Here is a 23,437-nt window from a genome sequence, read left to right on the forward strand (position 1 = left end):
TACTGGATTCATTGATTTTTTGAAGGGTTTTTTGTGTCTCTATCTCCTTCAGTTCTGCTCTGATCTTAGTTATTTCTTGCCTTCTGCTAACTTTTGGATGTGTTTGCTCTTGCTTCTCTAGTTCTTTTAATTGTGACATTAGGGTGTCAATTTTAGATCTTTCCTGCTTTCTCTTGTGGGCATTTAATGCTATAAATTTCCCTCTACACACTGCTTTAAATGTATACCAGAGATTCTGGTATGTTGTATCTTTGTTCTCGTTGGTTTCAAAGAACATCTTTATTTCTGCCTTCATTTCGTTAGGTACCCACGAGTCATTCAGGAGCAGGTTGTTCAGTTTCCATGTAATTGTGTGGCTTTGAGTGAGTTTCTTAATCCTGAATTCTAGTTTGATTGCACTATGGTCTGAAAGACAGTTTATTATAATTTCTGTTCTTTTACGTTTGCTGAAGAGTGCTTTACTTACAACTATGTGGTCAATTTTGGAATAAGTGCAATGTGTTGCTGTGAATAATGTATATTCTGTTTATTTGGGGTGGAGAGTTCTGTAGATTTCTATTAGTTCCGCTTGGTGCAGAGTTCCGTTCAATTCCTAGATATCCTTGTTAACTTTCTGTCTCATTGATCTGTCTAATGTTGACAGTGGGGTGTTAAAGTCTCCCATTACTGTTGTGTGGGAGTCTAATTCTCTTTGTAAGTCTCTTAGGACTTGCTTTATGAATCTAGGTGCTCCTGTATTGGGTGCATATGTATTTATTTAGGATAGTTAGCTCTTCTTGTTGAATTGATCCCTTTACCATTATGTAATGGCCTTCTTAGTCTCTTTTGATCTTTGTTGGTTTAAAGTCTGTTTTATCAGAGACTAGGATTGCAAACCCTGCCTTTTTTTTGTTTTCCATTTGCTTGGTAGATCTTCTTCCATCCCTTTATTTTGAGCCTATATATGTCTCTGCATGTGAGATGGGTCTCTTGAATATAGCAAACTGATAGGTCTTGACTTTTTATCTAATTTGCCAGTCTGTGCCTTTTAATTGGAGCATTTAACCCATTTGCATTTAAGGTTAATATTGTTATGTGTGAACTTGATCCTGTCATTATGATGTTAGCTGGTTATTTTGCTTGTTAGTTGATGCAGTTTCTTCCTAGCATTGACGGTCTTTACATTTTGGCATGTTTTTGCAGTGGCTGGTACCAGTTGTTCCTTTCCATGTTTAGTGCTTCCTTCAGGAGCTCTTGAAGGGCAGGCCTGGTGGTGATAAAATCTCTCAGCATTTGCTTGTCTGCAAAGAATTTTATTTCTCCTTCACTTATGAAACTTAGTTTGGCTGGATATGAAATTCTGGGTTTAAAATTCGTTTCTTTAAGAATGTTGAATATTACCCCCTAATCTCTTCTGGCTTGTAGAGTTTCTGCCGAGAGATCTGCTGTTAGTCTGATGGGCTTCCCTTTGTGGGTAACCTGACCTTTCTCTCTGGCTGCCCTTAACATTTTCTCCTTCATTTCAACTTTGGTGAATCTAACAATTATGTGTCTTAGAGTTGCTCTTCTCAAGGAGTATCTTTGTGGTGTTCTCTGTATTTCCTGAATTTGAATGTCAGCCTGCCTTGCTAGGTTGAGGAAGTTCCCCTGGATAATATCCAGCAGAGTGTTTTCCAATTTGGTTCCATTCTCCCCGTCACTTTCAGGTACACCAATCAGACGTAGGTTTGGTTTTTTTCACATAATCCCATATTTCTTGGAGGCTTTGTTCATTTCTTTTTACTCTTTTTTCTCTACCCTTCTCTTCTCACTTCATTTCATTCATTCGATCTTCAATCACTGATACTCTTTCTTCCAGTTGATTGAGTCGGTTACTGAAGCTTGTGCGTTTGTCATGTAGTTCTCGTGTTATGGTTTTCATCTCTATCAGTTCTTTTAAGGTCTTCTCTGCATTGATTATTCTAGTTATCCATTCATCCATTCTTTTTTCAAGGTTTTTAGTTTCTTTGCTCTGGGTTTGTACTTCCTCCTTTAGCTTGGAGAAGTTTGATTGTCTGAAGCCTTCTTCTCTCAACTCGTCAAGGTCATTTTCCATCCAGCTTTGTTCTGTTGCTGGCCAGGAGCTGTGTTCCTTTGGAGGGGGAGAGGTGCTCTGATTTTTTGAATTTCCAGCTTTTCTGCACTGCTTTTTCCCCATCTTTGTGGTTTTATCTGCCTTTGGTCTTTGATGATGGTGATGTACAGATGGGGTTTTGGTGTGAATGTCCTTTCTGTTTGTTAGTTTTCCTTCTAAGTTAGGACCTTCAGCTGCAGGTCTGTTGGAGTTTGCTCGAGGTCCACTCCAGACACTGTTTGCCTGGGTATCAGCAGCGGAGGCTGCAGAAGAGTGAATATTGCTGAACAGCAAATGTTGCTCTCTGATCATTCCTCAAGAAGCTTCGTCTCAGAAGTGTACCCAACCCTGTGAGGTGTGAGGTGTCAGTCTGCCCCTAGCCGGGGATGTCTCCCAGTTAGGTACTCAGGGGTCAGGGACCCACTTGAGCAGGCAGTCTGTCCATTCTCGGATCTCAAACTCCATGCTGGGAGAACCACTGATCTCTTCAAAGCTGTCAGACAGGGACATTTACATCTGCAGAGGTTTCTGCTGCCTTTTGTTTAGCTATGCCCTGTCCCCAGAGGAGGAGTCTACAGAGGCAGGCAGGCCTCCTTGAGCTGTGGTGGGCTCCACCCAGTTCGAGCATCCTGGCCACTTTGTTTACCTACTTAAGCCTCAGCAATGGTGGGCACCCCTCCCCTAGCTTTGCTGTTGCCTTGCTTTTAGACCTCAGACTGCTGTGCTAGCAATGAGGGAGGCTCTGTGGGCATAGGACCCTCCGAGACAGGCATAGGATATAATTTCCTGGTGTGCCGTTTGCTAAGACCCTTAGTAAAGTGCAGTATTAGGGTGGGAGTGTCCCGATTTTCCAGGTGTTGTGTGTCACAGTTTCCCTTGGCTAGGAAAGGGAATTCCCTTCCCCCTTGTGCTTCCTGGGTGAGGGGATGGCTCGCCCTGCTTCGGCTCTCGCTCGTTGGGCTATACCCACTGTCCTGCACCCACTGTCCGACACTCCCCAGTGAGATGAACCCAGTACCTCAGTTGGAAATGCAGAAATCACCCATCTTCTGTGTCGCTCATGCTGAGAGCTTGAGGCTGCAGCTGTTCCTATTCGGCCATCTTGGCACCACCTCCAAAGAATTTTCTTAATCTACAAATGATATTTGCAAAACTCCTAAAGCAAACGATATCATACTTAATGGTAAAGTAGGTGCAGTGGTGAAAGTTTTTTCCTTGAAGTCCTGAGCAAAACAAGAATTCTCTTTATGATGACTTCTATTCAACATTGTACTAGAATTCTGCGTGAAATAAGGCAAGAAAAATGAATATACATATAGTAATTATCCCCAAAACCAGCAATTTCATTCCCGAGAACTATATATATATATATAACAAATATATACGTATGTGCACCAAAATATACATACAATAATGGTCTGAGTGACTGTATTTGTAGTAGCCAAGAACTAGAAGCAATCCAGGTGTTCATCAATTATTTAATGGACAAATAAATTATAATATGTTCATACAATCCCATAGGCAATGAAAATGATCTACTGCTACATGCAATAATATCAGTGAATCTCATAAGCATACTATTGAACAAGAAATGTCAGACAAAAAGGAATGTATATTGAATGATTTTGTGTATATAAAATTCAAAAACACAATATTGAACCATGGTGTCAAAGGTCAGAATAATAGTTATCTTTAGGAGAAGAAAGGAGTAATATTTAGAGGTTATCAAAAATGCTTCTAGAACACTGACATGTTCCATTTCTTGATCCAAGTGGTGTTTACAAGTATGTTTTACTGGTTTCATCGTATGCTATAAATTATGATTTGTGAACTTTCCTTCATGTATATTATACTGAAATAAATTTTATTTTAAAAGACATAATGAGCAATAAAAATCGGTAAGGGAAGAAAGCATGGTTCCATTAATGAGTGTGGACAGCTTATACACTGATAAGGAAGGACAAAGAAAATCTAAAAAAAAATACATTGATGAACTCAAAATGAATATTAATAACATGAAGCTTATTCAGTGCAAGAGAAAAACAGTCTTAACCATTAATAAGCCTAAACCCATCATTATGTTGCAGTGTCTTGGGAATTAATTTTAATATAGTTTGTCATAGCTCAATCATTTCCAGAAATACCTCATAGCAGAGAAAGCTAATTGCAGCCCTTAAAATATTCTTCCTTTATACACAAGATTCACAGGTCCAGGGAAATCTAGACACATGGCCACCAATAATAAGGCCTGTTTTTCTCAGCCTCTGCTACAAATAGTAGGATTATGTGTCAACATCCTGTATGATGGAATGTGAAAAGAAATTGTGTCTACAACATCTGGATCATGCCCCAGGAGTATGTGCTCCCCTGTGCCTTCTCTATGGCATGACCATGGGGGCTAGAGCTGCCATATTTCAACTGAGAGATGAAGCCATGAGCTGAGGATGGAAGAGTCACCCAAAGTGCCCTGTTCTAGCACATCTCCAGATTGTTAAATGAGAGATAAATACTTTTGTTTAAGCCATTTTTAAGTTGGATCTTTGTGTCTGAGCCAGATGGCCCATTTTTTAACCAGTAGCCCAATAAGAGAAACTAAATCAGCTACTGGTTAAAAGGAAGAAAAAATCACAGCCAGAGCAGACATTTTTTAAGATAATTAGGTGAATTTGAATACAGAATGAATATTAAACATTGATTCATTGTTCTTTTCTTAGGTGTGTTCATTGTGTTGTGGTTATATTGGTTGTTCTTAAGAGATTCATACTGAAATCTTACTCTCTAATGGTCTGGTCATGTAGGTATATATGATAGATATAAGATAATATGTCTGGGCACGGTAGCTCACACCTGTAATTCCAGCACTTTGGGAGGCCAAGGTGGGTGCATCACTTAAGGTCAGGAGTTAGAGACCAGCCTGGCCAACATGGTGAAATACGATTTCTACTAAAAATACAAAAGTAGCAAGGTGTGGTGGACCATGCCTATAATCCCAGCTACTCGGGAGGCACAAGAATTGCTTGAACCCGGGAGGTGGAGATTACAGTGAGCCAAGATCACGCCATTGCACTCCAGCCTGGGCAACAACAGCAAAACTCCATTTCAAAAAATAAATAAATAAGATAATGCAAATATGGCAAATATTAATGATTAAATCTGGGTGATAAGTATATAAATTTGGTTGTATTATTCATTGACATTTTCTGTGTGTTTAAATTTTTCACAACAAAAATTTGAAATAGTAAAATAAATAAGACAGATCTTTTTGATAGAATCTAGTATGTACCAGGAGCTGTTAGAGCACAAAGGCAAGGCCCTGAGTACAGCACGGAGTCATCAGAGTGAAGGCTAACGGCCCTTTAACACAGCAGATAGGTTTGCACTGTGTTGCCATTATTCATCCTATACCTAGAGAGAATGTGCTTTCTTCTTGCTCAGATTAGCTTGTAGATTATTGACAACTTTGCCAGTGTTCTTCTGTAATTCAGGTTAAATGACAGAAACTAGTCTGAAAATAGTATTTTGCATTGTTTTGAGTTGATAGCGTGAGCATGTTCAGTTTAATGCACTTTATTTGTTCATGGTTGAATGCGCTTTGCCTATCTTCTGCGATCCATCTCGTACACTGTGGTGGAATTCATCTTAATTGTGGACTCTGCACCTGCTACTGTCTTCTATACAAATGTTATCATAGTAATAATAATGATGATGTTTCTTTGTTTCTGAGTGTGGCAAAGCCACACTGTGAAAAACTAACTGCTAGAAAATAAATATAAGCAGAACACAGACAATCTTATGCAGGAATGAAACACTTAAAATCTCATCAATGTGAGATCCATATTAAGATCGCATCTATAGAATTTTACTTAAGCTGGACTGTGGGCTCGTTATAATTTAACGGATCTGACTTATCTGTCTTCGGATCAAAGTATCTTTTTCCCATAAGAAACTGCCACCAATACAAGTTTGAGACTTTTGAGTTTTTCTTTATATATTCCTCAGATTAGTATCTGTTCTGTTTATTGATGTTTGCCTGTATTGCATGGTTTAAATTTGTCAGACTAAGAATTTGGAATAACATCACGTTTCTGTGAATAGGCAGAATAGTAGTCAATATTATATACATATAAACATATATGGCTAAATTAGTCAATGACATAGCTAGAAATTACCTGAGTTAATGTATTAAAAAAGTTAAATGAAAAAAATCTGACTATCCAGAGGGATAGAAAAAACAAATTACTGTATTGGACCACTTATCATCAGACTGAGTAGAAAACAATAATTTGAAGGAACATTGCAAAATACTAAGGAGTCCTGTCCATATTCTATTATCAAATAATTGTACCAAAAATTAGAAACTTTTCTATGAAGGAAATTTTTGATACCTCATATATTCAAAAGTAGTAATTTTTCCCTTCTCTTGCTTACTTTCAGAAAATTTAGATTAAAAAGTCACCATATTTCTGCAGGACTTTTTAAAAAAAGAATAGACAAGTAAGAACAATTTATGTGCTTCTTATTACAGTTGAAACAAAGGTTTCTTTAATGGTTGAATAATGAATTCCAAAGTATTAGTCTTAGTAACAGAATAATTAGGCAACATTATGACCAGATATTTTATTTCAAAACATTTCAACATTACAAATGTTTTAAATTGTCCTTTAGTTATGAAAGATTGTAACCTTCTTTACAGAAATAGATATCCATTTCTTTACACAAGTAAAAAATATGATTTCAGAAATTCAGGGTTACTAGGTGCTAAATGCTTGAGGCTCAAAAAAAAAAAAAAAACTCCAAAATTGCCATTACCCACTGACATGGAAACAAACAGACACCACTACTACTGATAGTCCTGTCATTCAATTTCAAAAACTTATAGATGGGAATGTTCTACAATGATTGTAGCTTTAAAATATAGAGTACACCATTTCTTAAGGATAAACTTTCAAGGTACAATTGAAAACCTTTGTTCTCAGATTAGTCAGTCTGAAAGGACATACATAAAATATTTACAAGGTCTATTTTGTGCCAACAAACTGCTCTAGAAGATTAGCCAGAGTCTTCTTATATCTAAGCCACTGCTTATGGTAAGGAAAATATCTTAGAAGCCTATTTATATTAGAATATATAAGCTTACTATTTGGCAAGTTTATACTGTGATGTGCCAAACAGCATCCTGTTTCTTTAGATTCAGAATCCTATTTATGGCTAAGAAAATCACCGTGATAACCAGAAACACTCTTGATTTTTTTAATCTTCTTTGCAGATCACATTTTCACTTCCAGCTTTGGATATTGTTTCTCTGTAATAAAATACTAGCAATTTAACTTGATAATTCTTCTGAGCTTGCATAGAAAAAGAAAGGCTTAGGTATGACTGAGGAGATTTTCCAGTTTTGTTTTTTTTTTCCCAAAGGAGCTCATTATTGTCTATACCGAGGATGTTATTTTGTTTTCTTGCCTTTTGTTTTATAGGAATAAAAATAACACTCGTCTTTGGTCTAGAAGTAATTTGTACTTGGTATCATTCAATTCAACACTATTTCAGTTTAATACACTTGCTTTGTTCCTGGAAATTATGTTTAAACAAAGTGACTTTCAATTCCTGCTTAAGTACATGAGAGTGAGGAAGGCCACCATATCTGTCACCTCATTCATCACCAGGCTGGAGTTGACTGACATAGCAGGCAAAGCATCATCCTCTTCTGTCACATCCCTCCTGATGCAGCCGATTGCTGGACCTCCCGCCCCTAGCTACTTTGTCATTATGGCAGTTCTACATATAGAAAGCATTTGAGAAATTTTACAGGCTGGTAAAATTATTCTGCAAATCTCCATTTTAAAAAATATATCTTCCAGATGGATATTTTTTGTCTCAAAGTTTTGACTAATTATGTCCTGAAATATATGGTTCCTTTTAAAATGATTCATTGGAAACTTGAACTTCATAAGAATCAAATAATACTTTTCAGGTGGTTTTTAAACCACTTGGTTTGAGTCTCCACTAAATATTATCCTTAAGCCACAGATTTCTTCTTCAAGTGAAAGAAAATCCTTTTGTTGTTAGCTTATTCCAGGACTTGTTTTAACATGAAAAATCAATATTTGGAATACTGGACTGAACTCTTGCCCCTCCCTACCTATCCTCTCTCCTTTTTTATTTTTAATTTTCAGGGACTAAGAAAAAGAAGACATGTGAGTCACAAAAGCAATAAGCAGTCAACTCAACCTTTAAAGGTAAGTGACAGTATTGCAAATTTGCTTTCTCAACAGAAAAATAATATGACTAAAGTAACTGGCAGAAATGTCTTTGAAAGTCATCAGAACATGGGTTGTCCTTATAAATTCCATAGTCACTAATTTTCTGTTAAATATTTATGTTGCCTTTAGAGCCATCAGTTTTTGTCTTCACGTTGAATGATAAGCTTTCTAAGAATGGGAAATTGGAAATGTCACATTACTTTTTGCCCCATATCCTCAATTTATCCTTGGTGATGGATAAGTAATGAGCCCTTGAACTCCAGAGTCACTTCAAACACTCAAAAAACAACTCTACAACTACACCAGTACATTTTCATTCCTATGAGCAAGAGAGTATTAATTACATCACAGAAATCATTCTGGCTAATGAGACCAGCTATTCTCACTTGCTAAATGATATTGTATCATTTAAAGAGTCAATTCCTATGTTGCCTCATCTCTTTTTCATGATGATATCAACTAAGTAATTGATGAATAGCTCAACAAAGTTGGTGTTCTGTCTTTTAAGTGGCTGAGTTTAAATGCTTCCCTAAATAGCTAATGACAAGGTGGTGTTTTGATGAAGATTCCTTTTGTTTGATGTCTTTCTCTAGTTCACATTCTTTGCTGCCCTGGTTTACTGCTGGTCTTTATATGTTTTCTTGTTTGTTTTTTCTGCCTAGGCTTTCTATTCATTCCTTGACTTAAGATAAAAACTACAGCCACCTGAACCCTAACTTGTTGGTATTCTGGACTCTTCGGGTAGAAATGACTTAATTTTACTACTCCATCCAGCCTGCTGGCTCTCTGGGTTTCTCCAGCTCTCCTCATGTATGCACAAGCCTTTCAGGTTCTATCTGATTGCTTAGCTGTCCAGTTTTTTTCATCCTGTCTCTCCCTAGATTTTCCCTATGTGTCATCTTCTATTTTTCTGAAAGTCAACTACTTTTTGACAAGCCCACTCTCTCCATTCCTATAACATCATATTCTTGAACTGCCAACTTCCTAAAAATGTGATAGCCACAACTTCTCTATTCAAAGCCTCCTTCACAGACACTTCTAGGACATTGGGACTGAAAAGGGACTTATCTAACTATTTTCCTTTAGGGTAAAGGAAACTGCAGTCTGAAGAGGTGAGTTACCAAAAGTAACCAGTAATTGACCACAAAGCCAGAACTAATCCCAAGGTATTTTAATGGCAGAGAATTGTATTTCAGGGAGCCAAGAATTCAGACTTGGCTCCTAGTAATATAGTTCTTGTTCCCAGAGATCCTGAGTTATGTCTACCTGGTGATCAATTTCCTTCAGTTGCCATAAGCTTTAGTAGTGTGCAATTGAAATGCAAAGAAGGAGGTCTGAAATCTGCCTAGGCATTTAGCAACAACACTTCAATAATTTGATTGTGCTTCACTCTCTGTAGCCAGAGAGAATTCTACTGAATTTGCATATGAGTTGGAAAAGGGACATTTTATTGTATACAAAAAAAAATCAATTTTGCTTTTGTTTTGGTTGGGAAGAATGTTCTGAATCATCCCATTGGATATTAAATAACATAATTTGGCAGAGGTTTTTAGCCTTTGTTGATCTTCCTCCATTATTATTTTGCTTAACTACCACGATAAAAGACTTGTTCATTGATCCTCTCTGTGGCATATTCTTTGGTAGCTTTGATATTTTTAAAAAATCTACCCACCCTGTTTTGAGAAGTTCTGGGCCTCCTAAGATGCCTTACTTCTGTTTTCTCAGAGCTCCCACCCCCATCTGGTGGTATCTTCAGGGTGGATCATCAATGTGCCCTTCACTGTGCCCTTCCGAAACCTTACTGGGAGCAAACTTTTACTTATTCAGTTTAACTGTTCATGAGTGGATGACTTATCTATTGCAGTCAGCTCCTGAGTCGGACTTGTCAGTTTGTGGAAAATTGTTCAGAGATGAAGCAATTGTTTGTTTGGTTCTTACTGGTATTCGTGAGCATCCTTGGCAACTTGTAATGCCATACATTTGGATAGCATTTCATGGCTGGCCGCGCATGGTGGCTCACGCCTATAATCCCAGCACTTTGGGAGGCCAAGGCAGGCGGATCACGAAGTCAGGAGATTGAGACCATCCTGGCTAACACGGTGAAACCCCATCTGTACTAAAAATACAAAAAAATTAGCCGGGCATGGTGGTGGACGCCTGTAGTCCCAGCTACTCAGGAGACCTAGGCAGGAGAACGGCATGAACCCGGGAGGCGGAGCTTGCAGTGAGCTGACATCGCACCACTGCACTCCAACCTGGGTGACAGAGCAAGACTCAGTCTCAAAAAAAAAAAGCAAGCATTTCATGGCTTTACATCATGTCACTTGAGCCTTTGAGGTAGGCAGGGCTGATACTATCTCCAGTTTATAGCTAAAGAATCTTTAGTTCAGAGAGATTAAGTGACTCATCCAAAGTCACTTAGTAAGTGGCAAAGTTAAGACTAGAATCTCAACCTGATGCCACTCTGCTAATTAACCTTTAAGATTGTCTTTGTCTTTTCTCCCCACTCAAATGTGCCTGAAAGAGACACTGCACATTTAGAAGCAGGACCAGAAGAAACATTTTCATTCACAAAAGGAGGAGTGGGCTACCACTGTTCCAAACTGCAAGAAAGATTTAGGTTCTAGTTCTAAAATTGCTAATTTAACAGAATGCCAATTACAGAGACAAACAAGCAAATGAAAGTTCGATCTCATGGCTGGGCAAAGTGGCTCACACCTGTAAACCCAGCACTTTGGGAGGCCGAGGCAGGTGGATCACTTGAGGTCAGGAGCTCAAAACCAGCCTGGCCAACATGGTGAAACCCCGTCTCTACTAAAAATACAAAAATTATCTTGGCATGGTTGCACATTCCTGTAGTTCCAGCTACTTGAGAGGCTGAGGCAAGAGAAATGCTTGAACCCGGGAGGCGGAGGCTGCAGTGAGCTGAGATCGCGCCACTGCGCTCCAGCCTGGCCAATAGAGTAAGCCTCTGTCTCAAAACAACAACAACAAAAAACAAACAAACAAACAAAAACAAAGTTCAATCTTAAGTTTACTTGACCACTAATCACATTTCTATGCAACAGCTGATTAAAAGCATGCAGTGTGCTCAGAGTCAGGCTCTCAAATGCTCTCCTTGCTCAGTACCTTACAAAGAATGTGTGGGCATTCTGTTGTGTGACTAATGAACAGTGTCTGTGGGCGATGTCACAGAATGCCACAAAACAGAACTTTTCGCAAGTTAGAGAAATCTGGAAAGGCCAGGTAATTTTCCTATGTGGCTGCCACCTGTCGTGTGAACTTTTAGACTTGCTAGGAAACACTGAGGATTCTCAAAAAAAGTATTACAATGGAAGAAAGAGCAGGGGAACAAATGGCTCTTGTTACAGATCACCAGAACTGTCCTCAAGAGTATGCAATTGCTTAGGACCCATAGAAAGCAACAAGATTGCAAACACAGTGTATAAACTCACAATCAGTAAACATTTTTACACATAGGAGGCATTCCTAATAAAAGTGATGCTGATGGAGTCTTTCCATGAACTGAGCTATGTTCACGTATCTCTTACTGTCCTCAGTGGTCTAAACTGGACCGTCCAAACATGGGATGTCCTTCTAGCCCTCCAAGGAGTGTTCCTTGGGACCTGACAAGAAGCTTTTATAACAGTTTCTCATGGGGCCACTTTTTGTGAGTGGGGAGTTGGTATCTAATAGCCGGGAGAGAGGGACTAATACTTAATGCTCTTTCATGTGAAACCCACCCTAAAGGAGTTGTAAAAGTCTAATAGTTACGTTTTCTGATATCAGTGCTTTCTATCTCTACTTTGTGGCATATTCCTTCAATCTCTGCACTGATAATATGTTTCTCCTCTCAGCCCCAAACTGATCTATCAATTTCCAAAATTTTTCAGTCAGTTGAAATTTCGTGAGTTTTTTTTTCCCCCCACAACCTACTTCTTTCAAAGAAGCGTGGTGTGTACTTCTTGTTAGTTACCCTGTTCTTGTTTTCCCAGCTTTACCTTTATGGTGTCATGGCCCAGTCGTATGGAAGAGTAAAAAGATCTGCAATCTAGGCTCCCTGCTATGCTGGTCAAAGACATTCCATAACTTAAAGAAAATCAAATGCCTGAGCAAACATAGCGGGTTCCACTTTCGTAGAGGAGGCATAGAACACAAACATCTCAGGTTGTAAGGCCTCCTGCTAAGACTTCTACAGAAAATTCAAGCCTGCTGTACATAGGAAAACAAAGCTTGCTCTTTTTTTTTCTATCACACTTTAAGTATGTTACCTGGTTTCTTTCAAGTCTGGGGCATACCTGAAATATTTAAAGGAAAAGATAATTAGGTACTACTTAAGTACCACCAAGAAGAAAACGAAGGGTGTGAAAATGGGTCAGTAAACTGGCTGCCTCAAAACCATTTTGATCTCCATATTCAAGACCAGAAGTAAACAGTGTCCATGGCCAGATAATGAAATATAATAGCTCAGCTGCTTAGGCATCAAAGAGCCCTGAACATCATAAATCACCATTAAACTGTAAGCTAAACAAGTACACATTACAGAGTTGAGTTCACAGGGGAAAAATAAAATGAATAATCCTTTCACCTTGGCAAAAGTTGAGTTCTCATAAAAATAATTTCCTCCCATGGCTGGGCACTGTGGCTCATGGCTGTAATCCCAACACTTTGGGAGGCCAAGGTGGGAGTCCGAGACCAGCCTGGGAAACATAGTGAAACTCTGTCCCTACAAAAAAAAATTAAAAAACAGCTAGGGGTGTTGGCACACGCCTGTAGTCCCAGTTACTTGAGAGGCTGAGGCTAGAGGATCGTTTGAGGCCAGGAGGTTAAGGCTGCAGTGAGCTAGGATCATGCCACTGCACTCCAACCTGGGCAGCAATGCCAGACCCTGTCTGAAAAGACAACAAAAAAGAAGTTCTTTCCTGCTGTTACTGTCACGAATCTGTGAGTATGATCAAGATCTGATGATTCTGGATCTTCATTTAAGGTTAATATGAATGCAAAGACTCTGAACACCTCTACTTCATATTGCTATAACAACTGAAGCATGCTTCCAGTCAGAATTACATTTCACCATGCATTGCCACTTATTTTTTTGCTCAGGACAATAACATCCAAGTCTAGAGAAAATGAAGATGCCTAGCATGTTGCAACCAACCTTCATCACACAGGAGAGGAAGCCAGCAGCAAGCAAGCAAGCAAGCAAATAGTTTCTTTTAGAAAAAAAATAATAATTCCTTTGGACTTTACTGTCATCATTTCTGAAAGAAAAAGCTAGAGTTAGTGGACAAGTTAAAGTATTTGTTTTCTAAGCAGTTGAGAAAAAAACATTGGTCAAAAGCAAAACCAGCACAGTCTTTATTTTGTTCACATGAAGTGCCCTTGTGACTTCAGTCTTTTATACTCCACCCAACTCTCAGGTCTACAACTTCCACAGTTTCTGCACATGCATTTTCCAAAAGCATATGTGTCAGGAATCATAAATCTTGGAGTCTGATTCTCTACAGTTGGAATCTGTCTCCTTGAAGTATGGGGTTAATTCAGATTCCTAATGAAATAATAAGTTAAATTTCTACGGAGTAACCAGCTGGGAGTTTTTAAACCTGCCTACACTTACCTAAAATTTGCCAAAAGAGTCTCACCTTTCAGCTCGTGATACTTACTATGTGCAAAATTCCACAGACACAAACAGGAAATGACAAAGGAACAAAAATATTTTAATTAAATAATATAATGGAGCTACCTTTTAAAAATGCCATCCTCAGTCCCTATAGCTATCTTATTCTATACCTATCAACAGTCTAAATGGTTAAAAAATGAAATATGCCCATTATTAATGTGGACCCTATTTGTAGTGAGAAGGTATTATTGCTTCAGATTCTGTGACAATATCCTGCCTATACCTTGTAGCTCTATTTAAATTGATTTATGTATCTTTATATAGCATATACAGGACAATATGGTGCATACTTTCTTGGAGTTTGAGGAAAAAGAGAGAAGTGAGAATTTTTCCCCAATATCTTCTTTTAAAAGATTAAGAGTAAAATAACCCAAAAATTTTTATCAGTGGTGACCATGAAGAGAAACTCATTGAGTTTTGTTGGTTTATTACACCCAAGCACCAAGAGCTAAAAATATATTTTGTAAAATATGCCAAGGGATTCAAACATGTTTTGTTTTGTTTTTGTTTTTTTGAGATGGAGTCTCACTCTGCTGCCCAGGCTGGAGTGCCATGGTGTGCTCTCCACTCACTGCAGCCTCTGCCTCCCAGGTTCAAGTGATTCTCCTGCCTCAGCCTCCGGAGCAACTGGGATTACAGGCGTCCGCCACCCTGATCGGCTAATTTTTGTATTTTTAGTAGCAACGAGGTTTCACCATGTTAGTCAGGCTGGTCTCGTATTCCTGACCGCAGGTGATCTGCCCGCCTCGGCCTCCCAAAGCGCTGGGATTACAGGCGTGAGCCACCATGCCCTGCCCAAACATAAGCTTTTGTTGCAGGACTTTTCCTTACTTTAGCTAAAGACGGGGTTCTTGTCTGTTCCACAGCCATGAAAATTTAGGCTCGCAGACAGTTAAAGGGTGAGTAAAGCAGGGCTTTATTGGGTGAAAAGGGGGTTAAATGGGGGAAACAGGGATCCTCTGCAAGGCCAGAGTCCCCTGCCAGAGTGCTTCCCGCCAGGCGTTGGAATACCAGGTTCCACACAGGAAGAGGCGGGACCCGTCTCCTCTTCCCTGCAAAGGGCCAAACCTAAGGCTCCACGTCAGTGGCAGGCTGGTTGGAGTTTCTCCAGGGAACCCCTCCCACCTGGCCGTCTCACTTTTATACTAGTGTTCATAGAATATTATTGACAAAAGCCCAAAAATAGAAACAACACGTGTCCATCGACAGGTGAATGGATTTTTAAAATCTGGTGTAAAGAGTTTTCATCAGTTTCTACTTTTGGAGTTAACCCTGCATGGCCCACCCATAAAAAAAAAAAAAAATCTGGTGTATAATACAATGAAATGTTATTCAATTATATATTAAAAAAAAGAAGTTCTAATACATGCTACAACGTGGATAAACTTGGAAATATTATGTTAAATGAGATAAGACATACATAAAAGGATAAATATTATGTAATTTCACTTATCTGAATAAAAAATGTATAGAGATGGAACGTATAACAGAGTTTACTAGGGCTGGGCTGGGAAGGGGAGAATGAAAGCTATTATTTAATGGGTACAGAGTCTCCGTTGGAGATGATGAAAAATGTTCAGGAAATGGATAGAGGTGATGGCTACACAACATTGTGACTGTACTTCATGCCACTGAACTGTACATTAAAAAGGTTAAAATGGTTTACAAAGTACTTCTAATAAAATATATCTAGTATTTCCAAGATGGAAAAAAATAATATTCTAGTCTCAAGCATCTGAGAAGATATCCATTGCTCAACAAAACAACTTTACATATGCTTTCTGGTTATATTTCAGCATAAATATTTTCTTGTTGCTGGGCCACACCGTTCACATTATTTCCTCATTTTTGGACACTCCGGAGCAGACTTGTACATTTTCAGAAAACTGTCAATAACACTTTTTGCCACTTTGCACCATTAAGTGTTATCTTTGAATCATGTGTTGGCCAAATCGTGTAGACTATTCTGTTTTTTTCATGGTTACTATAGAAACTGTGCAGTCATAATATTTTGAAGAGACTAGCAGGAAATTTAAGAGTGCACAATAAAAGTGAACTTGTTTCATGGTTTAAAATTTCTTCCAGCTGTCTCCATTTGTGATGATTATCATGTTCACATTGGGAGTATAAACATACAACCAAAAGGGCTCTGGTGACTGTGGCCAATAAGCCCTCTCACCCTCACAGACTTCCCTCCCAACCTCTTTTCCTCAAAGATTTGTAATAGGAACACGTGAAACAAGTGGTATGTAAGGTTCAGGTGTTTTCAATCATTTCCCTCCTATGAACAGAGGTTTCCTGGATCCAAAATATGTTTCAGCTCAAAGGGTTTTCCTTGTTTTTGAAGATGGTATCGTCTCAGGAAAATTTCATCTACATATCTCTGATTCCCCAATGCTTCATCAATAAAGCATCTCCTCAGAGCTCTTCTACACAATTATTTCCTCCATGAGTGGCCAAAAATGTGGTACATTTAAGTATGTCTTTTGTAAAGTGTGCTCTTAGAAAGTATATAACCTTTGCCCTTGCAAGAAAGAGAGAAATGAATGCTCAGCACTGGGATTTGTGGTAGATTCCTTGTCAGTTACATCACCACAGAACATTCCAGCACAATGCCTCCACTATCTTCATGCTCAGGGACTGTCACTCTCCCTCTAGTATGGCATAGGTGAGGGAAGATAGACTCATCTCTGATGGTATAAATAATTAACTGCTTAAATGTTGATGGTCATGCAAGACAATTCAGGGATTATAAAGAAAGAATGTGTTTCTTCAGCATTTTATTTTCCTACATTTCTATGAATAAAAAGCTAAAAGATTGATTTTCAGGTTTCAACAGCCTTAGATAGCAATGGCTTTATCTTATAGCATCAGAAATTTACCACTTCATCATCGCCCTCTGCAAGTTAGCAGCAGCACTCTGTTTATAAATATCTTGCAGGAATTGTGAGCATTACTTCATTAACATTTGAATGAGCAGCATTAATCATATTCATTTTAGGGAAACAAATTCATCTACAGATGGATGAACTAGATGAATACAATGAAAAATAAATCCAAAACTTTACCTACTGCTTTATACCCCCAAATAGATAAACATTTTAAACTATCCTGCCTGCACACACACACACACACACACACACACACACACTTTATGATTTTGGCAGGAAATAGTAAAAGAAAATATGAAATGGTAAGCACTGGTCCTATGATAATGTTTTTGATTAATTACCAATGAGCTTTAAAGAGAAATCCAAATTTTCAGATAAGTACCAGGGCTAGAGTTCTTTTAGAGGGCAAATTTTTGCTATTCTTGGCCCTTACTCCAGTGTCTAAGTAGAGGAAACATTAGCATTTAGCCTATTTAAGTTTTACATTCGTAATAACAGTACAACTTTGCAGCAGCTGTTGCTCAAAGAGTACAAAACTTCAGTTAAACAGGATGAATAAGTTCTGGAAATCTATTTTACAGCCTGGAGACAGTTGATAATAATGTATTATAGACTTCAAAGTTGCTAAAAGAGTAGATAGTGTATGTTTTCGCCACAAAACAAATGTTATGTAAGCATAAATATTATTTTGATTTAATTAATCATTTCACAATATATATACCTCAAAATACCATGTTGTACACTGTAAATGTATGCTATTTTTATTTTTCAGTCCTATCTTAATAAAGCTGGGGGGAAACAACTAATATGACTTTGTGCTTAGACAATATAGATGGTTACCACTCAATTATCTATGATTATGAAAGCACTGACTTAAAATATATCTATATAGATTTATTCATACTCATATTCTTTGGAATACATTATAGTGACAAACCAGAGACAAGTAGAAATTTTGTTTTATTTTTGAGGTTTTGCTTTCCTAAACTTTTACTTTTCGTAGGCTAAAGATAGTTTCACTATATTCAATGCCATGAGATTATCAGCCTGTTATTTAAATTTTACAGCAATATGAAAAAATGTAAAACTTTTGGAATTATTTGAGAACAGTATTATTCTGTCCTAAATAAGTTAGGTATGTATCTGGATTGTGGTCCTGAAAATGAGGGGAAAGCTTCTCTAAATAAGAAGTCAATATGATTACGAAGTTACCAAATTTTACCTTAATATCAACAGATTGCAGAGGTCAGTAATAAAACTCTTTTCTACCTTCTATCTGCATAGCACATTGTATTTTATATTATTCAATGAATAGAGTTCAGACAGAAGGAGCAATGTAGTCACCAGGAGCATAACTACCACAAGAAATGGTTTTCAAGTTTATGTCTTATGCCTCCTACTAATGGAGAAAACAGGAAGCCTCCTGGATAGGTTGGGAAAGGAATCTACTTCCAAGACTCCCCATTCACATGGTTGGCAAAGTGGTCCTGACAGCACATTCCTATCCACAACGTCCTCTCCTTAAGGCAGCTCGGGCTTCCTCACACCTGGTCCCTAGGTTCCAAGGGTGAGTGGCCTAAGAAACAGGAAGTGGGAGCTGCCTATTTCTTAGGGTATGGATGCAGAAACCAACAGCATCCCTCAGACATGTTCTATTAGTCAAGCAGTTACAGAGCCTAGGTTCAAAGGGAGGGAAAATAGACCTCACCTCTCTGTAGAAGGCCTGGCAAAGGATTGTGTGCCATTTTAAACCCATTATTATTTGTAAATTGCCAACCAATTACACACTATCAACTTGATCTTGCCTTTCTAAATACACTGGGAATGGGAATGTCTGCCCCAATCACTGACAATAAAATATATTCCAAGTCCACCACAAATTCAGTTGGTGGACCCATTGAATCCTGATGTTTCAAAGAATCAGAACAGGGAAGAAACTATGGCCTTTTATGTTTTGGGTGGGTATATAGTGAATTTAATTGAAATAAGGAGAATCTGTTTGAATATTTCTCTGAAGCAACAATTGGTTCTACAGATGATTATAAATCAACTCTTAATTCCTTGCACCACCTTTCCAGGGCTCCTCCACATCTTTCCCTCTTCCTTTAGTCACTAAAATCCACTAGGATTAGCTGGAGATATACTGTGATGGGCTTGTAGTTTTGTTTAGTTTTTACCTTTCAAGCTTATTTTTCCCTGTTATGCATTGTAATCACCAGATATTTTTTGAGCATCTATTATACACTAAGCATGAAAATAATGTGTAAAAATAATACATTGTACATGCCTTTAAGAAAGTCATAGACCAGTGGGAAAGATACTTGTAACCAAATATTTAAAGAATCATAGAAGTACATAACAAAACTAAATACAAGACCCTGGGGGTTCTTTGAAGAAAAATAATTGCAGATAGGTGCCAAGGAGCTGATTTTAAGAGACAGGCTAGATGTTTCAGGCTAATGGAGAAAACGAAGGCTGATCAGGACATGCAGCAAATACATGGAACACACTGGGCAGCTTTAAGGAATGGTCATTTATATTGGTACATTTAGAATATGGAATAAAAGAAGGAACAAGGAGATGAGTCCAGAAAGGTAGATTGAGTTACATCGTGAGCTTTGTATTCTGGGGCCAAGTGGGAAGAGAAAGAGTAATCCCAGCTTCTCCTTTGGAATCTAGCAGCATGTAGGATGGTGAGAGATGAAGATAGAATTTGTTCCACTATAAAATAGTGGTTATTTTTCTAAGAAACCTCAACTTTTTCAGTCTTGCTTTTTATGACTTGCTTTCAAAAAAGGTTTAATAAAAAATATGGATCATAGCATTTCTAGCTTACATGTCTAGATATAAAACCTAAAAATTATTGATCAAATGCGGTGATGACATCTAGCTTTGGCTTCAGAGTAAATGTCTGCCTTTGCTGTCAGCATAGACTTCTTAAAATTCTTCTCTCCTTCATCATCTACTATCAGAATGAACAAAGCATAAAGTATTCAAGGCAGCCATGGTTTGTATGACAGATTTTTCCCCCCAAAATTCAGTGTTAAGCCAATATCAATCTATACAGTGCAATTCATGATCCCTAATTAATAAATTACATATTCTTCCATCTCCACTATGAACATATGCTATAGGGAAATTGACGTGTGCAAGGAGCTGTCTCAGGAAGTTAAGAAGGACATCTTTAAGAGTATGAACCTAAATTGAAAAGTTGCGTTGAATTATTATGCTAAGCCTATGCTATAACATCTTCAGGTAAAAACTTGACAGAAGATGGGGAGATATTCTAGTCTTAAGACTTTTGAAAAAATGTGTTCATAAGATTGACTGATACGCTCTTCTAAACTTGTCCTACTGGTTTTGCCAAAATGCTGCACCATTTAGTTCACATTACTGTTCAAGATCCCACAATGACTGTTACTCTCCCACACTTTGAAATCTAAAGTAAACTCTAATGTTTGCGAAGTTTTCTGTTGATTTCTGGATGTGTATCTCTCCCTTCTGTATTTATTTGTGCAATCACTGCCTCAATTAGCACCTTATTTTATGTAAATTATCAACTCCCTAAATGTTCCCAAGGACTCCAGCTTGCTAAAGTTACCTTATCCTTTTAAAAGGCTAACAAAAAATTGGCTTGTAATGCCCCCACAATGGGAAACCTATTGTCTCTCCTAATAACTCTGAGGAATGTTGGTTGTTTAGGGGTTACCTTTCCCTGGCCACTAATGACCTCCTGGTGAATTCTCCATGGTCTATCCTTGTGTTGCCTTCTGTGCATGCTGTTCTTTCCCAGCAGCACATCACCATCAGGCTGGCACCACCCCAAATCCTCCAGCACCAAACTACTTTCTACACAAGACTGTATGCGTCCAGCCCACATTGCCTTGGGGCAATAGACAGAGTTTGTGTTACTTGGTCTATAACCCAGCAAATAACTTAGAACTGAATGTTTATTGTCTCTGAAGTCTTTTGGGCATTCCCATCTCTAGCAATTTCTCAAGGATTTTCTCCCCATATAGGCACGTTACATTGCTCCATCAATCTTCCCTTCTCATCTAATTTCCTTAGCTTCATAGTCCAGTTCTAGCTCCTCCCCACAGACCCTCTGTAGACTTTCCTGTTACTTCTCTTACAGAAAGTTTCTCTTTCAAGCTTCTTTGGTTAAATAAGGTTAGACTTGTTCCAAAAGAAACACATTTCAGATATAACATCTGCTGCATACTGCATTATACCCATTGCCCCACTCTCTTGATCAACATTTGATTTTCTCCATACGAAATGCTAAGTTTCCTTTGGCAATTATTTTATAGAAAAAGGGGGAAAATGATCAAGCACCTACGTGGTAATCAGCCACTGAACTAGATACTTTTAACTAGTTCTCATTTCATCCTCAGGCGGCACTGGGCCCCAGCACCAGTAGCCAGCCAGAGCTCATCTGTAGCTGCTCCATCTCTATCTGGCAAGAGCCATATGGTTTGCCTCAGTCAGTTGTTGATTTCACTTTCAGAAAGGCATGCCACTTTGCCTTTTGTCACCCTGGAGTTGTGTTTGTCAAAGACTAGTCCCTACAGCAGTTGCAATGCATTAGGTGGAGTTTGTTAGAACTCCAACATCTTAGAACCCACCCGGACCTACCAAATCAGAATCCACATGTTAACTCTCTCCCTGGGTGGTTAGTGTGCAGAAGCACGAATCTCCACATATTACTATGTTCACAGTGTCTTTATAGATTCTTTCGATTAACGTCTGTATTCAATTAGGATTGCTGGCTCAGCATTAGAGGACATCGATGACCCTATATTTCCAGAAGAAAAAGCAAAATAACTGTGCAAAAATAAAGGGAAGGCTTTAGTTCTGAATTTAAACTATTTGCACAAACCTAAAAACTGATTTTCATGTTTTTAGTTCCCTTCCGCACCTCTGTAAAATGAGGTTTCCTTTTTCTGTACCTTAAATGTAAGAATGTAAGGGCTTCACTTCTAACTTTCATAAAATGATCCATTCCACCTAGATAATAGATTTACTACTTTTGCCCATTGGCAACTAAAGAGTATATACCTTCTTCGGATTTGTAATTGCCAAGTGTTTCAGAAATGAGGCCCTTGAAAAAGGGTATTATAGTGTAAACTTCACTTAATGTTAGAAAAATGTTATGGTCAATAGACCCTCTTTGAACTTCCCAGGTGGAGTTTTACTAGTTCTTTTGCAACTAGCAAAAAAACCACTATGAATATCTGTCATTTTCCATAGTTTCTTTGCTAGCTGAGGGTTGGTTTGTTTACTTATTTCTTGCTAACTTTTTAAACAGTAGGGATTAGAGAAAAGTAAGGGATAGTGTTACAGAATAATACATTACACACTATAGGCTTATCCAAAGCCTTCAGATACCGAACAAATTGTGGGGTGGAGAAGAAGGGACTTAAAAAGGGTATTTGCTGAACCGGTTTTTATTTAAAGTCAGATAGTTTAAAAAGAAACTAAGCCTTGTGGTTTCCTTTAGATTTTTATCAGTACCATTTTTACAGTTTCTCTTTGGCATCAAAATAAAGCTAATATATTACTTCACGTGAAACCAATAAATTTATAGCCACAACATAAAGATTTTGGAAGCTCTTTCAACATAAAGATTTTGGAAGTTCTTTCAAATACTTGAAATCAGTACATACAATCCTTATATCCTGAATCCTCATTCACCTTTTTATTTATCAATAATATCATCAGGTTTTCTTCTGTAATTTCATTTCTTTTGCAATTTCATTACAAGCATGTTTCTTCATAACTACTTAAAATGGCTATTGGGTCAATTATCTCATAATGTATTCACCTATGGGATATTTAAATTCCTTACCAAATGTTTCTCATTACAAACAATGCTGGGCCAGGCACAGTGGCTCACACCTGTTTTCCCAGCACTTTGGAAGGCTGAGGCCAGAGGTTCGTTTGAGCTCAGGAGTTCAAGACGAGCCTGGGCAACATGGTGAGACCCTGTCTCTCAAAACAGCAAGAAAACAAAAAACAACAATGATTCAAGAAGCATATTCATGCAAATTATTTTTCTATGTAAACACTTTTTTAAAAAACAAAAATAATTTAGAAAGAAGTTGACTTTAATTGAAAACTCTAATTGGATAAAGTATATTTTCTAAATATGTCTCTTTGATTCTCAACTCTCAACATTTTTTTTTTAATTTACAAAAGAAAAACACAAAAGTTAACTATCCAGGTGACTTAAATACACTTGCTTTTTTCTCAATGATCTGTCGAGTTTGAGGTTAATTGCTTTTTGGCCGAACTTTTTTTAAATAGACATAACCAATAAAGGCTAGTTAGCAAGTTAAAGCTCTTGGTCCTCTGTCATATTTAGCTCTTCAGACTATTTATGTCCAAGTGTTTTAACCAAGGAGTTAAATGGTTAGATTTCTCTTTCATACATTCTTTGGGGTTATTACGCAAGAAACTTAAGGTTTAACCATCATCAACCATCAACCATGGTTTTTTTTTTTTTTTTTTTTTT

At 37.9% G+C, this 23,437-nt stretch overlaps 1 protein-coding gene across 2 annotated transcripts in view; it reads left to right on the forward strand.

The window, feature by feature from the left end:
* LMNTD1 (lamin tail domain containing 1) overlaps positions 1 to 23,437 on the forward strand; it is a 243,623-nt gene that overhangs the window by 140,741 nt on the left and 79,445 nt on the right. The window contains exons 7-8 of one of the 2 annotated variants that reach the window (XM_011946991.1): positions 8,266 to 8,328; positions 14,550 to 14,831. In XM_011946991.1, coding sequence (XP_011802381.1) covers positions 8,266 to 8,306 — 41 coding nt within the window. In that variant the 3' untranslated portion in view covers positions 8,307 to 8,328; positions 14,550 to 14,831. Of the gene's footprint in view, positions 1 to 8,265; positions 8,329 to 14,549; positions 14,832 to 23,437 lie in introns of those variants that run through there. The other variant, XM_011946990.1, reaches the window with a different exon arrangement.

This window comes from Colobus angolensis, unplaced genomic scaffold, assembly GCF_000951035.1.
Source record: "Colobus angolensis palliatus isolate OR3802 unplaced genomic scaffold, Cang.pa_1.0 Scaffold256, whole genome shotgun sequence".
Lineage (NCBI taxonomy): Eukaryota > Metazoa > Chordata > Mammalia > Primates > Cercopithecidae > Colobus > Colobus angolensis.